This window comes from Lissotriton helveticus, chromosome 5_1 (assembly GCF_964261635.1).
Source record: "Lissotriton helveticus chromosome 5_1, aLisHel1.1, whole genome shotgun sequence".
NCBI classification, from domain to species: Eukaryota; Metazoa; Chordata; class Amphibia; order Caudata; family Salamandridae; genus Lissotriton; species Lissotriton helveticus.
Genome location: NC_136065.1, coordinates 278445099 through 278461727, shown reverse-complemented (window position 1 = coordinate 278461727; position 16629 = coordinate 278445099). Strand labels below are relative to the sequence as shown.

The 16629-nt window shown below is 41.2% G+C and overlaps 1 protein-coding gene across 1 annotated transcript in view; it reads left to right on the top strand.

Annotated features, from left to right (window-relative positions):
• Nucleotides 1–16629, top strand: part of LOC144752444 (uncharacterized) — a 351451-nt gene that overhangs the window by 49002 nt on the left and 285820 nt on the right. Inside the window, exons 4-5 of the mRNA XM_078640371.1 lie at nucleotides 6489–6615; nucleotides 13814–13909. Of these exons, the coding sequence (XP_078496497.1) occupies nucleotides 6489–6615; nucleotides 13814–13909 (223 nt within the window). The remainder of the gene's footprint in view (nucleotides 1–6488; nucleotides 6616–13813; nucleotides 13910–16629) is intronic.

Here is a 16629-nt window from a genome sequence, read left to right as displayed (position 1 = left end):
GATCTCAAGATCATTTTCGAGGGAAAGCCTCCGCTTGACTCTCAAATTCTTCTTGTCACAGCTGCAGGAGGAAAGGCCTCTGTCTTGATAATTGCAATTCAAAAACTGTGTGTGATGCTCTAAGTAATCACGTAGAATAAAACGTTCCCGTCCAAGAGAACATCAAAATCCACCTATCAAGTTAACTTTGGCAAAATGATCGAAAACAGCCTCTTTTCATTGAAGATCAAGATGTCTATGGCCATACATCAGGCTGCTGTATTTTTATTATACAGCAAACATATGGGGAGGGTATGGTTAACCCTCCACTCCCTAGCTGCACAGTTTATTTATAGATTATAACTCCACCATCTTTCGTTAGTCCAATTAAACATTTTTTCAATCTTGACCATCACAAGTAATTTTTATCGCATCTCCTTTGAATTATCCACATTTCAACAGTTTGTAACTGAAAGGTTTCTAGCATAAGCGTGCGCCCATCCAGGCCTCTTCTACGCAAATACGACTCCAGTACAACAGGCGGTTCAAAGCAGCAGATGTTTATTCCAAAACCCAATGCATTTCGGGCATTTTATTGCCCTTCGTCAGGGGAGTCTAAAAAACAATAATATAGAACAATGCTTTAAGTCTAATGCACACGAATGTTACTTATCAATAAATACAGGTAACACCATTTTTATCAAAACTTTTTACATTAATTATCAAGCTAATACAAATCTAAAATGTTGTTCAACCCTCGCGAACCAAAAGCTTCAGACACTTCATTGCTGTTACAATAGTGGCATCTTAAAAAACTCATTTTAAACGTTTGCTTAAGCCAAGCAATTTACTCCTTCTATTTTTATTGAACTGATTCCATTTGCGCTTTTAAACGCTCAATTATCCCAAGCAATACACGTATTTTTTCTTTTATTTTACATGTCAAACAGTTCATCAAATTCTAACGCTGCTAACATATGCGTAACGCTTTCGTATTACCCCCGTGTTTACTTGTTAAGATCTACAACTGCACATGAAGCGTACCTGCTGCCTTTTCAACTCGATATTAATCTCAGTTCCCTTCTTGCCAAGTAAACCACTCTCCGTGTAGCCTCGGTTTTTGAACTCTAGCGTGCTTTGGCTACCTCACGTGGTATGAGTTTAACTATTAGCACCTGTGGCGTCATCACTATCCTACAATTCCCATGGTGCATCTTATTCATGAAGGTGAACAAACAAACAGCTTTCAGTCACTTTATAAAAACCTGAATCTTCATTTCCATGTAAAAGCAACATTACCGTGTCCAAATAGCATCATCTTTTTATCCCCTTTATCCAAAAGCTGCTACAAACCCGTTGTTACATTTTATGTGGTTCATCCATCTCAGTCGATAATTCTTTAGTTCATTAGTCCATGGGTGCTACTCCAACAGGGGGCATATTAATGTTTAGAACAGTCATGTATGGTGGTGTGCACACCTTGTTTCTCAATTTAATTCCATGTTTTACAATATTTAAACGCTTGTCCTTTGAATGCGTGCAAGCCAGGGTCGTGCAATGCCCGAATGCACTAGCTTAACGTGCAAACATATGGGGAGGGTATGGTTAACCCTCCACTCCCTGGCTGCACAGCTTATTTATAGATTATAACTCCACCATCTTTCGTTAGTCCAATTAAACATTTTTTCAATCTTGACCATCACAAGTAATTTTTATCGCATCTCCTTTGAATTATCCACATTTCAACAGTTTGTAACTGAAAGGTTTCTAGCATAAGCGTGCGCCCATCCAGGCCTCTTCTACGCAAATACGACTCCAGTACAACAGGCGGTTCAAAGCAGCAGATGTTTATTCCAAAACCCAATGCATTTCGGGCATTTTATTGCCCTTCGTCAGGGGAGTCTAAAAAACAATAATATAGAACAATGCTTTAAGTCTAATGCACACGAATGTTACTTATCAATAAATACAGGTAACACCATTTTTATCAAAACTTTTTACATTAATTATCAAGCTAATGCAAATCTAAAATGTTGTTCAACCCTCGCGAACCAAAAGCTTCAGACACTTCATTGCTGTTACAATAGTGGCATCTTAAAAAACTCATTTTAAACGTTTGCTTAAGCCAAGCAATTTACTCCTTCTATTTTTATTGAACTGATTCCATTTGCGCTTTTAAACGCTCAATTATCCCAAGCAATACACGTATTTTTTCTTTTATTTTACATGTCAAACAGTTCATCAAATTCTAACGCTGCTAACATATGCGTAACGCTTTCGTATTACCCCCGTGTTTACTTGTTAAGATCTACAACTGCACGTGAAGCGTACCTGCTGCCTTTTCAACTCGATATTAATCTCAGTTCCCTTCTTGCCAAGTAAACCACTCTCCGTGTAGCCTCGGTTTTTGAACTCTAGCGTGCTTTGGCTACCTCACGTGGTATGAGTTTAACTATTAGCACCTGTGGCGTCATCACTATCCTACAATTCCCATGGTGCATCTTATTCATGAAGGTGAACAAACAAACAGCTTTCAGTCACTTTATAAAAACCTGAATCTTCATTTCCATGTAAAAGCAACATTACCGTGTCCAAATAGCATCATCTTTTTATCCCCTTTATCCAAAAGCTGCTACAAACCCGTTGTTACCTTTTATGTGGTTCATCCATCTCAGTCGATAATTCTTTAGTTCATTAGTCCATGGGTGCTACTCCAACAGGGGGCATATTAATGTTTAGAACAGTCATGTATGGTGGTGTGCACACCTTGTTTCTCAATTTAATTCCATGTTTCACAATATTTAAACGCTTGTCCTTTGAATGCGTGCAAGCCAGGGTCGTGCAATGCCCGAATGCACTAGCTTAACGTGCAAACATATGAGGAGGGTATGGTTAACCCTCCACTCCCTAGCCTATGGCAACACTGATCTCAGAACTGTTACCTCAAGTATTTCCTGGCAGATTACATTACAGGAGCCACATAGAATAAGGCATAGTCTGCAGTAGCTCAGAAATTCTCGCCATTTGCTGTCATAGGTGAAGCAAACCATTATTCCTCATCCTCGTGTCAGTCTGCTTCATTGGTGTGCATTGGAGTAAGCAAGCCATTTGCCTTCACTAAAACCAGGAGGCTGCTGTAAGACATTTGACAACTTTTTGAAATGGCTATGGGGAGGGAGAATCACAAAGTGGCATATCCTAAGACTCCTGGGGCTAGATGTAGGTAAATCTATTTTACCACTTCTTAAATACCGAATTTTACCGATTCGGTATTTAAGAAGTGGTAAAATAGAGGGGGGGAGATGTAGGTAATTCCAGATGTGGAATTACCGAATCGGTAATATTCGGTATTTACCGATTCTGTAATTACAGAATCGGTATTTCCTATTGATTCCTATGGGCTGTGAAGCCCATAGGAATCAATGGGAAATACCGATTCTGTAATTACAGAATCGGTAAAAACCGATTTTAGCAAGGGTGCAGGGGGTGTCACTTTGACACCCTCTGGCACCCCAAAAATTGACATGTGCGCCATGTGGCACACAGACATGCCCTAAGGGCATGTCTGTCTGTCACATGGCATAGGTGTGCATGCACACATGTGCATGAACACCTGAATTCGGTATTTTAACACCCAATTGGATTGGGTGTTAAAATACCGAATTTGTAGGGCCTTTGGGACTCTGAAGAGTCCCACCTACATCTGAGATTTACCGAATCGGTAAAAATACCGATTCGGTATTTTACAGAATCGGTAAATTTACCGATTCGGTATATTTACCGATTCTGTAAAAAAGTGCCCCTACATACCAAATCATGAATACCGCTCGGTAACGGCCGAAAATACCGATTTTCGGCCGTTACCGACCGACCTACATCTGGCCCCAGATCTGCAGTATACCATTTACCTCGGGGGCTGAAAAAGGGGTCATATCTTAGTATGTGGGGTCAAATCTGAAGGCCACATCTATCCAGACAGACTTCTGAACTTTCATGGCCCATGGAAAAAACGTCAATAGTTTGGTGTATGGCTGTCAAAACTGATGGCTTCCATACACCAGACCTTTAGTGCATTGATAGGAACCGCTGTGATGGCAGTTCATTCAGTGTACTGAGCTGACTGCAGGACCAGTGGTCAACTCTAAATTTGGAGGGGCAATTACTCTCGGGATGGTGGAGGTAACGTGCTCCCCAGTCCCGAAGGACAGTACTTTGTGTGCAAAACTTCATCAGTCTGTAGTCTGAGATGAAGTCTGCACAGGGGACAACCACAATATAGCAATGTGATAAATTAGGTTCTTAGTTGAGAGATGTGGAAGTCCCACTCAGGGAGCAACCGCAACGCTGGACAGGGTGAACTACAAAAGTCACTAAATTAACCTGTGCTTAACTCTTTGATAGCTTGCCACAATAGCAGTCAGACTTAATTTAGAGGCAATGTATAAAGTATTTATGCAGCATACAAACAGCAATAAAGTGAAAACGTAAAACAAAAAAAATCCAATTTAGTAAATTAGAGTAAATTTCAATAAATAAAATGACACTAAAACAAATAAACTCTAATCAGTAGAACCGGACATATGTTTATTTAAATTTTTGAGTGAAAATTGCATCAAAAAGCACAAAGTACCACTCGTGGTTATCTGGTCGCACCTAACCGTAGGAAATGTACAAGTTTATGCCGACCGCAATGGAACGTGGGTCTGGTATAAGGACCAGATTAGTCCCACTGAAGAGTGAGAATGAGACCTTCTTGTGTATATTCAATAGGAGATATCTAATGTAAAATTATTTGAAACATATTTAAGTCTCCCGTGTTAATTCTCGTACAGATGCACTTACACAGTGACATGGTTGAGGCCTAATACATCAATTACCCTCTGTTTTGAGCACCACTGCATCGTTTACCAGATTCCAGTCTACAATACACATGGCTTAGCATAGGTCTTTCCATTTGGTCAGTACTCTGAAATAAAGTTAAAGTGGGTAATAATATTGTAAACGCTAATTGCTGCCACAGTCACACTCCTGGTTTATATTTTTCCTTAAAGTTTCACAAATTAAAGTGGTAAATTCTTCTGTTTCATTTCATAACATTACATATTGTTATATATATGTTCACACGGAGAATCCATCTTCACTGCATTACATCCTACGGAGCAAATATCCTCTGGAATGATGTGGCCTGTGCTACCATAATTGTTCTTCACCTTTTTGGATGACCTAAGTAAATGATAAACGCAGTGTTTTTGCTCAGGAGGAAATAGCCCAGCTCCTTTGTTAAATGAAGGCCTGTGAACACAGTGTTAGTAATAATTAATTATGTAATATTCCAATGGGAAACCTAAGCCTATACGTAGTGCTTCATCCGACTCCTAACCGATTATCCATCTTCTGCGATTATTAAAAAAAAATCAGTTTATCCTAATGGCCTACATTAAGGACTTGTTAGTTTGCTGTGTTTATTGCATCCAAACCTTCTCAATAGCCATGTCTGATTTTGGCAGACATTGTGCATCTACAGAATGTAAGCAAAAGTGGTAAATGGAAATATATTAGTGAAATCTAATTGAGATGTTCACATTCTGAGACTCTTGCAACAGGCGGGTTTGTGGCAGATTGGTGCTACCTCTTCTTACTCACTGTTCTCTGACTGAAAGAGTGAGTCGCATTAGCATTATGATTGTCTTCAGTATGATACTGTGGGCCTCGTTGATTATCACTTGGACTCCGCACCTGGTTCCACTTATTCTCAAATCTATGATCCACTGAGGCTATGATGGACAAATGCCATATTGGAAACCTTTCTTCTCATACGTAAATATCCTTTGTTTGAAGACATTATTGTGCTGTAATCATGGATTTGGTAGAAGTCAAAATAACATATCGAGCCAAATCACCTCACACAACTGGCCATGATACTATTATAGAGCTTCATCAGCCCCTATGCCATTTCCTGGTAATGTATTGTAGCAATCACCTATGTCACTTATTGATTCAATGACTGATTTGGTTTGTTGAGGCCTATCATTAAGTTCCAGAGGACGTTACCAAAGGGTAAATGTGAGGTTCCATAGAGCATGTATGGTGCAGCACTTTTGTAGGCACAAATGGGCCTTTGAACAACAGTCTGTGTAAGTACCTAGACATTCACTAAATCAAGATGGACTTTGTGGTTTACTTGAAGTCTTGGGTCAAAAACATTTTGCAGCAGTGAAAACCAGAGATTGGGCAGATCTTAAATCATGGTCCACCAAGAACTCTGTCACAGCTGAAAGTAAACCTCGCAGCAAGCCTGTGACACTTACCTTATGAAATTGAGGTGCCTGCTTGAAAGTGGGCAAGTGTATACAAAGAACTCTCTACGCGTGCACGCTGATGAGCTACAGACACGTTCTTTCAAAGACCCCAAAAAAAATGACCTCCATTTGACTGAGGGATATTTGATGCATTAGTTATGTCGAAGTTGAAAGACTCCCTTTAATAACCTTTGTTCTCTTTGTTCCTAGAGAATTATGATTCCTGGATAGTTGATTCAAATGAAGGTGATGAGTGGAAAATTGAGGACCTCCCTGGTGGTCATGGCCAACCGTTTCCTCAGCCCAGCATCCGGAAATATTTTGTTACTTCATTCGGGTAAAGTGGAACCTATGACAGCTTTGGGATAGTGAAAGGGAGATCAAGTGTAAAAACAGGTTACACTGCTATACATATTAGTGGTCCATTTCAATGAACAAAATTTGAATCATTCTAGATGTGAAGCGTGCATGACTGTTTCTCATGTTACCTGCTGCTCCGTATGAAACTTAAGACCACAAAATCTAATTTCCAAAAGATCAAAGGTGTCTCCATATATGTCAGACGGACAACATTCTACATCCATGTAGATGTCACACCTTGCTAGAATTTCGAAATATTTAATTGGCTAATATAGATTCATGTGGTTGAACTCCATCAGTGTAGGCCACCTCATTTAGGATAAAAAGTACGACGGAAGGGCGATCTTCAAAATTGGCAAATGAAATATTTTAATATTGTTAAATTAGGAGTATTGGTATTCCATTGTATTGTAGCATTTATATAGTGCTTAAGATCCCTAACCATATTGCGAGACAACACCGATGTTCATCGGGTTCTTTGGTTCACTTTTTGAGTGCATGGTTTAACATGGTACAGGTTGTCGTTAGACCTGCATGGAAAGCCCTGGGTGAAGTGTGAGATTTGGGAATATGCTCTAAACTTGGATTAGAGGCATTACTACATATGAGCATGGGGTGTTGAGAAAATTGTGAGACTAAGTGCAGTCACACATGCTGATACTTACTCATTCATGTAGGAGTGATGCATGTTAGTGGTAAAAGCAGAGTTTTTAATGCATTATGGAGATTGTGATGGATGTACATTTTTCGTATTCTAGAAGGAATTAAGTGTCGGATCTTAACCATTTGACCTGAGGAGTTTCCATTAGTGCATGATTTTTTTTTTAATGAGTGGCTGGGCAAGAGTGGAGCTAATCTAGACTGAAGCGCTCTAATTTGGTGTCAGGTACAGATGTGTGCTGAGGAAGAGAGGTGCAGAGCAGTGAGTGTCCCGATGAGCTATGAGCTTTTCTTGAAAGTGATATATTGAGGCATAGGGAGTCAGTGTAGAGACTGAAGAGTTGGTTAAATGTGACAGAAAATAAATTAAGGTTGAGAAGGTATTTTACAGCTGCATTCTTGATTTTATGGCAAGATCCAGAGGCAATAATGACTTTAATGCTGCATTTCACATCATCTTTAAAAATCAGCAGTATGTATGGCAAGTCGAATAATTTACTTTGTTAGCTCTCCTGGGAGAGGATCATTGAAGCAGTAATGAAATAATTCTCGACCTTCACAGAAAATTAATGGAGGCAAATCTTACAAGACTGCTAACAACTTGATGGGGCCTCTCTCGTTTTTGTATTAAATAACATGATTTCCATTGTGTGATTTGGAGATTACCTATTTGACTTTTAACTTTTGGCTTGGTGTGACTTATCTAGTGTATGACCGTTACCACCTGGACCCGGATTATGGGTGAGTCAGAGAAGTGTGTGCTGTTCATAGCACCATAACTTGATTTTTTAACATCAACCAACCCACTGCATTAATTTTGACGGTCGATGCTGAAAAAGCATTTGATCTTGTAAACTGGGATGCGCTTTTTTATATTCTTAGAAGAATGGGGTTCCCAGTTATAATAATTGATATGTTATGGAACCTATATCAAGAGACCCAGGCACAGATTATTATAAATTCTTACCCAGTAGGGATGGTCGACATAAATCGAGGCACCCGTCAGTGCTGCCCTTTTCTCCTTTGCCATTTACTTTATAGACTCCATAGCGATTAGGATTAGGAATAACCATGAGATAAGATCACCAATAGAAGGTATGCCTAAACTAAAACTGTTTGCAGACGATACTGTTCTCTAATTTAGACCTGAAGAGCAGAATATTGAAATCACGTTGGCAGAGTTTGCACAGTTTGAATCAATTGGGGGCTACAAACTCAATCATGACAAAACTGAGATTTTGCTGTTTAATTCTGGGTGCAAAATTTCTTCCATGCAATCTTCAAAGGCAAGTGTGATCCCATGACCCAGTTCAATATTTGGGGATTTATGTTACCAATCGCTATGGGGATCTTTTTTAAATTAAGTTTTGGGTTAATGCTTACCAAGATTAGGAATTTACTAGATAGATGGACTCGCCTCCCACTTACATTAATCAGCCGAATTGCTCTTATAAAAATGACGATTTTACCACTACTCATTTTTCTTTTGACAAATGTCTCGATCAAAATCAAAATGTCGTATTTTAAAGAATTAGAGGCAATCTTTCGCCAGTTTATTTGGAGTAAGAAGGCTTCCGAGTAAAACTCCCAGTGCTTCAACTAGACATTAGCCAAAGGGGGCTGGCACTCCCCCAAGTTTGTTTTTATTATGAAGCTTCTTTTTTGGATATAATGGCCCTTTTGATAGACTATAAGGGTTCTCTGGACAGCTTTTTGGGAAAACATGGTGAGGGAAGCAGGGTCTCAGATTCCAGCTTTTATAAAAATGGCTAAACTCCCAAAGAAAACTAGATACAAGACACTACAGGAGTATTGGGTCATTTTTCTCCAGGGAGACCTACACTGCTCGATATGGATATTTGAAGCTTTCAGAATGCAAAGGTCTGGGCTTGTATGTCCAGAATAGTCAGATAAAGGTCTGGGAAGGTAAGGGTTTTAAAGATCTTGGCCATTTTATAGTAGGGTGGGGGGGGGTTAAATTGGCAGGAGGTACAAGCTAGGTGTGGAATGCCGTGCAAGGTTTTTTGTTTTTTTGGGGTATCTTCAAATTATTCAACTGATAAAACATGACTGTCCTCCATCTAGTCGCGCCACAGTGTCCTTATTTGCTGCCCTTTTTAGAACTAAGCGAAGGGGGGTGGGAAATTGGTCTAGGCTTTTACGGAGCCAAAGGAGGTGCACCATAATATCATGTTTTCTAGATAAAATTACTCAAGAAACACAATGCACTTTCTCAGAGGCAGAGTGGCAGGTGATCTCGCATTATGGTAACAAGGCATTAAGAGCAGCTCATTTTTAAAGAATGTCATTTTTATCCCGCTTGATGGCTTACTCTACTCCTAGAGCGCTACACAAAATGCACCCCGGAATAGAGGATAGATGCTTCCGATGCCAGCAACTGGACCAAGGGGGCTGGCGTCATATTCGTTTTACTTGCCTAGCGTTGGCCCAGTTCTGGGAGAAAGTTTTTCCGCCCTAAGAGACAGCCTTCAATGGAAATTACAACCTGAGGGCCTATGCAAAAAGGGTAGGTGCGATAAAAAGATTCACAGTTGTCTGGAAGTATATGGATAAAGTAGTAAGCCAGTAGCTGGCTACAGTCAGATTGTATAAATATGATAACTGTTGAATTATCAAACACATTATATTTTACTGAACATGCACAGCACTTTAGTTAGAAGAGTGATATTGTACTCTGCTCTCCAAGTCAAATAATATTCTGGGGCTAGATGACATGTTTAATGTTTATTAGCAATACGAGATCTTGAATTCTATAAAGTAGAGTAAGGAGATTTGGCGTTTTAAAGGATCGCAATGCATTGCACTAATAGCACTTTGTCTACTTCGAAGTTTGGTCATTATCATGTTTATTCAGGATGAAATTATAAAATGTCGGATGTACCTTTTTAACAAAGTATTTTTATTTCACGAGCCTTAAGTAACCATATTTAATGTGAAATTAATCTCTGTGCTGATGTAAAGTTTTTCTTTATGATAATTCTGCTCTCTTCATGAGATTGCAGGATCTCCCTCATTGTGTCCCTCATTGTGTCTCCAGTTGTGTCGTACATCTGTAACTTTTCCAATGGGGAGATGTAATAGGACTGGACCCTCTTCTTTTGTGGCAATCTATTTGGGCCAAAAAAGGGCAATGTTATCCCTGCCTTGGATTTCCACAAGATAACGCCATGCATGCCATTATGAAACTGGTGGCCTTGGGATCCCTGTTCTTGAGCACTAGTAAAACTCTCAAAAATAGACAAAGGTGTAAATGCACAGAGGAGCACGCTAAATACCAACACGGTTGCCACACTTTGTGGGAGTTAGTCCGCCAATGACACCAGTGGCAACTGGGAGGCTTTGATGGAATACTGGGCTGTATGTGCAATGTCAGAAGACTGTGGATCAAACCCTGACTAAATTCCAAGATGACATGGCGGCTGTCACTGAGTGGATGGCGGCCAACTGCCTTCATCTGAATTCCAGCAAATCAGAAATTCTTATCCTGTGGAGAGATATTCAACAATGGGGCGACAACTGGTGGTCCTCCTCTTTAGGGCTACCCCCCAGCCTAAGGCAGAGGTAAAAAACCTGAGTGTTTGGTTTACAACACCCTGACATTTGAAGCTCAGGCGAAATCGGTGTTGGGTGTTTGTTCTACGAGGGCTAAAACCCATTCTTCTGTTTTTTGATTCTCGCGTATGCAAGGTTATTATCCATCCACTATACTCTCTAGGCTGGACTACTGCAATACTATGTATCTAGGCTCAAGTAAGACGGTGACTAAAAGACTTCAGCTGGACCAAAATGAGGCGGCATGGCTACTATTTGCACTTCCTAAGTCCTGTTCGGTTTCCAGCTTCATCCACAGGCTGCATTGGCTCCCTGAGGATAAGAGAATTCACTTCAAGGCTCTATGTATTGCACATAGATTCTTCACTTCCCAGGCGCCATCCTGTATATACAATTTGCTCCACTGGTATGTGCCCCAGCGGGATCTGTGCTCAGCTAATCGCTATTTGGCTTGTGTCCCTCGTGTCAGAAGAGCAAGAGCAGGAGGGCGCTCCTTCCGCGCCAAAGCTTCCGCTCTTTGGAGCGCTCTTCTTGTGTCCATCAGGAGCATCCAGAATCACTGGTCATTTAGAAAGGCCGTTAAAACCTGGTTATTCTTGGCCTAATCCTCTGTCTTTTTCTCCAGCTGAAGCTCATTGTGAGACTAGCACTGGGACGCCCTGTTGCTGGGGCAGCCATGCGCTTTACAAATATTTTAACATTTTAACATAACATAACATCATCCTCCGAGCAAAGATCATCCTCAAAGCAAAGGGTTTGCTACTGCTGTCAAGAAGGGTTGTTGATCCATTGGTGGGCAGTGCCATGTGAATATTTAGTCTCTCCTTTTTACAGAATATAAACTTTTTAGAATATTTGTTTATAGATCTGCAATATCAAAAATTCATACGTCAGTAGAGGCTGTCCTTCTGGGTCACAAATTCTAATATGCATCTACTTGAACATGCTACTGTTAACATGGAATACCTTCCAGTGGAATGTGAGTAGGTCATATAAAATTTTCAATATTGCCCACGTAATGTCCACTTGTACCTAGTAACCTGTTGTCTAAATTGACAGTGTTAATCCCCCTGACTTACTAGGCCCCTACACAGGGACCAGACAGAAGATCTGGGGAATATGGATGATGATGATGACCAGTTGGAGGCCCTTCAAAGCCCACGGGAAAAGACCTTCGGAGCCAAGTTTAGACTGGTCCAGCTTTTGCTCCTACACATAATATACTACTCGAGGACTCTCCTGCATAAGATAGGTAGGGCTGCGACGCCGCTATGCCTCAGGAGCTGCGATCAGGAGGCCACCTTCTTGCATATACTCTGTGCTTGCCCAGCAACCCAGGGGTTTTGGCTTAGGGCGACAAAGGTCATGTCTAAAGTTATCTCCAAACCAGTCCCCCTTGACTCGAAGTGGCTGCTATTAGCAGTACGAGGTGAGGGAAAACTGGCCCAAACACCACAAAATCTGGTTGAAAATGACAGTCGTTGGTAGCTAAGCGCAACATAGCCAGGCAGTGGGGCTCAGACAACCCTCCAAGCGTGGACGATTGGGACTGCAAACTCGATTGGTGCCAGAGGGCGGAGGAGGTTATCTACCGAAGCTGAATTTGCCCTAAAAAATAGGGAAAAGTGGAGGTGTGGAGGGGGGGCCTGGAGAGAAGTTAGAGGTACTGATGGGGGGCTCAATTAACACAGATGGAGCCGGACCATGTGTTTTGATATGATGACTAGACTCGAGTTCCTGTGAGTTATTTGGTAAACGTGTAAATGTGTTTATCTTCATCATGTAATGTTCGATGAGCAATGTTTAATAAAAAGATTTTTTTTAGCCAACTGACAGTGTTGCTTTGTACTGTTTTAGAAAAGTTTGTTATTTTATGTGTATTTGGGTAGTCCACAACTCACCTGGAGGGTATCATGGTGCTGCAGCAGGATCTGTGTGGGCCGAGCGAGGGTCTGAGCTAGGTGAAGAGGCAGCTCTTCAGTTTATTGCAGAATTCAAGAACTGAGGAGGAGGCTCTGATGTGCAGTAGTAGATTTATTGTCAAGCAGTGTCTATCAGCCATGCAAATCTCGAAGTGTTAAGAATTTAAATGCTCTTGTTTTGTTTGTCACCCTGTTTTCTATATTGTCCACATGTTTGTGTTGTAAAGTGTTTGAGCGAGCATTAACATGGAAAATTCTGGGCCTGGTAACCATGTCAGATGTGGATATTGACTCCAATCAGACCAGCCACACTGACAAGCAATATTGTCTGGCACTCATTCAAAGGGCGATGGTGTTTCAGGAATATTTAGGAGGAGATCTGTGTTAGTGGTTGGTCCTTTGAATTAACTTTTGAAAAGTTTTATTTTAGGCCAATTTAGAATGCATTAGCTTTAGATTTTCATGGAAGACTTCTTGCACAAGACTTTCTTTGTCTTGTTTCTGTGATTGGCTCCACATTTTATTGTGGTGTCATGAGTTAGTGTTGTTCTTGTGGTTATGTTTGTGGCACTAAAGATGTTTCCATAATACCGGCCGTGCCCATTATATAACCATCGTTTTCTTCTTCTAACTGGGGTTGAACTCTCCCTCACTTACATATCAAACCTCATTTCCAACTGTACTGTTTCCCTTTGCAGTCTCCTTCAACAGCGTAAACCTCCATCTTACTTCTACTGCATCTTTTTTCAACGACTTTTTACAACTTGTTGCAGTCATTTAGTGATGCGCTTTGTCACTTATCAAGTCGGGGTGTTAACAACCTTATCTGATATTTTCGCTTCTTTGGATATTCAATATTGTGTTCTGCCTGGTGTTGACATTTCTGGTGCTTCTAGTGACTTGAGATTCTCTAGTTGGTTAGACAAAGTGCCTGGGTGTGCCCTGGGACTAGAAGGAGGCGCTGCGTTTGCACCAGATCTGACCTGGGTTTAACTTTCTCATTCTAACATTTCTCTGTAGTGAATGCAAAAAATCCCAGCTCATTGACCTGAAGAAGGAAGGATACTGGGACACGCTGATGGACGCGGTACAGCCAGACATCGTAGTGACAGACTGGTGAGTTGGAACTGTATTATACTGGACCTTAGGGGCCTCTTTAGGTGCTATGGGGCCCCCGTTGGACTGTTTGAGTGGAAGGCCTATGATTGGGCTGATGAGTGGGAGGGCATCTCTTGGAATGGTGATGGGGGAAGGACTCTGTTATACTGATAAGATCGAGGACCATATCAAACCGGTGAATGAAACTTCCATTGCACAGTTGGATGGGTTACTCTGTCGGGTATTAGTCTGAGAACATTGATTAGTGAATGGAAAGCTCCATGGTACTGATTACTCAGAAGGCCTCTGTGGCATCTTGGATAGGGTTGTTCCTACTCATGTTTTGGCTTTGATCTGTAAGTTAGCAGTGCTTACTCATCCTGTGTGTTTGCTCTAAACCTTTGGATTTTGCTGCCCAGCTTGCTCTACAAGTGTGGCCCACAGAAGAGAACTTTCTTGGATGGACTCCTGCCTACAATTTTGTGTTTGTATATTTTTAAGTTGTAATGTAATATGTTGATTGATCCAAATATTGGGCTCTAAATGTTAAGTTCAATGATGGATGGGAATGGCATTTTGAAAAACAGCTTTTCACTAGGTTGCCTAACATACACAGCCTTGGGCCTGAACATGCTATCTTATTCAGCTAACCTGGTCAGCATCTCTGGGGACTAGGAGGATTTTAGAATTAAGACAAAACTGCTCTTTGAACCACCTGAATTTGGAATGGCGCAAGCTGAGCATCAGTCCTTCTTTGAAATAGTAACCTCTTTCTGGAACTCTCTATCGCAGATTGAAGGATACAAAAGCCCTATATTTCGTATCTGACATAGTTTGTATCCATATTTCTTGCCACTCTCGTTTTACACTTTCACTGTTAAACTTTATTGTATCTGTGGTTGCAGAGTTAAACACCTGTATATTTCCATTGGCGCCCAAGCATTTTATAAAACTAATTAAATAGCAGAACGTATCAATACAGTGTCTAAGATGTCTGAAGACAATGGTGTGGTTACTTGACACTTCCTGATGCTTTTACTGCCAAAGGCATGACATCAACGAATAAAGGCCCCATTTAGAGAGTGGCTCAGAATATAAAAATGATGCTCACATTTTTACACTTACACTTAATGTAATTTGAATAGAAATTGTGCTTGCTAGCCTTTTTTAAAGTTGATTGACAATCACCTAGAAGCGTGTGGTACATCTTGGGTTAAAACAGCCACAAAAATGGTTTGCATTTAGATTAGACCTCAAGTCTGCTCTAATCGAACTCTCACCCTCTCCTGACTCCTCCTTAACCGCCCCACTCTTACGCTGTCCTGTCTCTCCCCCAAAAACGATGCCTCTTGGAGCCAATTTACACCCTTCAACGACACTGACCTCTTCAGCATACTATCGTCCCTGAAACATACAAATCACTTCAATGACCCCCTCCTCCCAACATCTTTAAATAAATGATAGGATCACTAGTCCCGCTCTGGTCCAAGATCATCAACACTTCGCTTCTTCAAGGTGAATTCCCGGACTGCCTGAAGGCAGGCCTAGTTCTCCCGATTCTTAAAAAACCCATGGCGGACCCTGAAGACCTGAATAACCATCAACCAACCATGGCAAAACTCCTTGAGAAATGTGTACATGAACAACTGCGCAAACACATTGAGCAATTCCAACTTCTCGACCAATTCCAATCGGGCTTCCGCGCAGGCCACAGCACTTAAACAGCCATCACTCATATAGTGGACGATGCCCTCACTGTGCTTGATCAGAATGAAGCTTGCCTACTAATACTTCTCGATCTCTCATCTGCATTTGACACGGTCAAACATGACAATCTACTTAACCTCCTGGAACGCAGAATGGGGCTCTCAGACACTGTCCTAAAATGGTTTGCCTCTTTTCTCAACAACAGAATGTAAAGAGTCAAATCCAATCATACTCTATCCAACTCCAGTCCCTTCACTCTGGGTGTCCCCCAAGGGTCCTCACTCTCCCCCACGCTCTTCAACCTTTTCATTGAACCTCTGACTGTAATCCTCAAAGCATCAAGCATCCAATATCATATGTATATGGATGATACCCGACTGTACATGAAATTATCTTCACCAGAAGATATCAAGTCACTCAACGGAACCCTGCACAAAACCTTAAATTGGCTAACCTCCAACCACCTCAACTCACACCCTTAAAACTGAATTCCTCCTCATTTCACCCACTAGACAAACCCCCACTGTTGTGAAATATCTAACAAACCTCACCGCTCTCAACTGCACACCACACATCATTGATTGCACTAAATCACTGGGAGTTGTGCTAGATAAGAACCTAAATATGTAAGATCACATCAGAGCATCTTCCAAAGGAGCAAACTTCCAACTCAGCATCCTAAGAAAACTTAGACCCTACATTCCACAAGATGACTTTAAATCGGCGGTGCAAGCACTAGTTTTCTCAAGACTTGAATACGTCAGTTCTACTCTATGCGGACTTCCGAAACTCAGTTTAGCCCGCCTCAGAGCATCTCTGAATGCTGCGACTAGACTTGTCACTGTTTCCAAGAAAACCAACATCTCACCGGACCTGAAATCGGCTCAACTGGCATCCATTTGGGGCAAGGATCCAGTTCAAAATTGCTTGAATGACCCATAGAGCACTACACTTCAATACCCGTCTCTACCTGACAAATAAGCTCGAACTATCGGGTGGCTCCCGGCCCTCAAGGAGCACCAGCACACTGC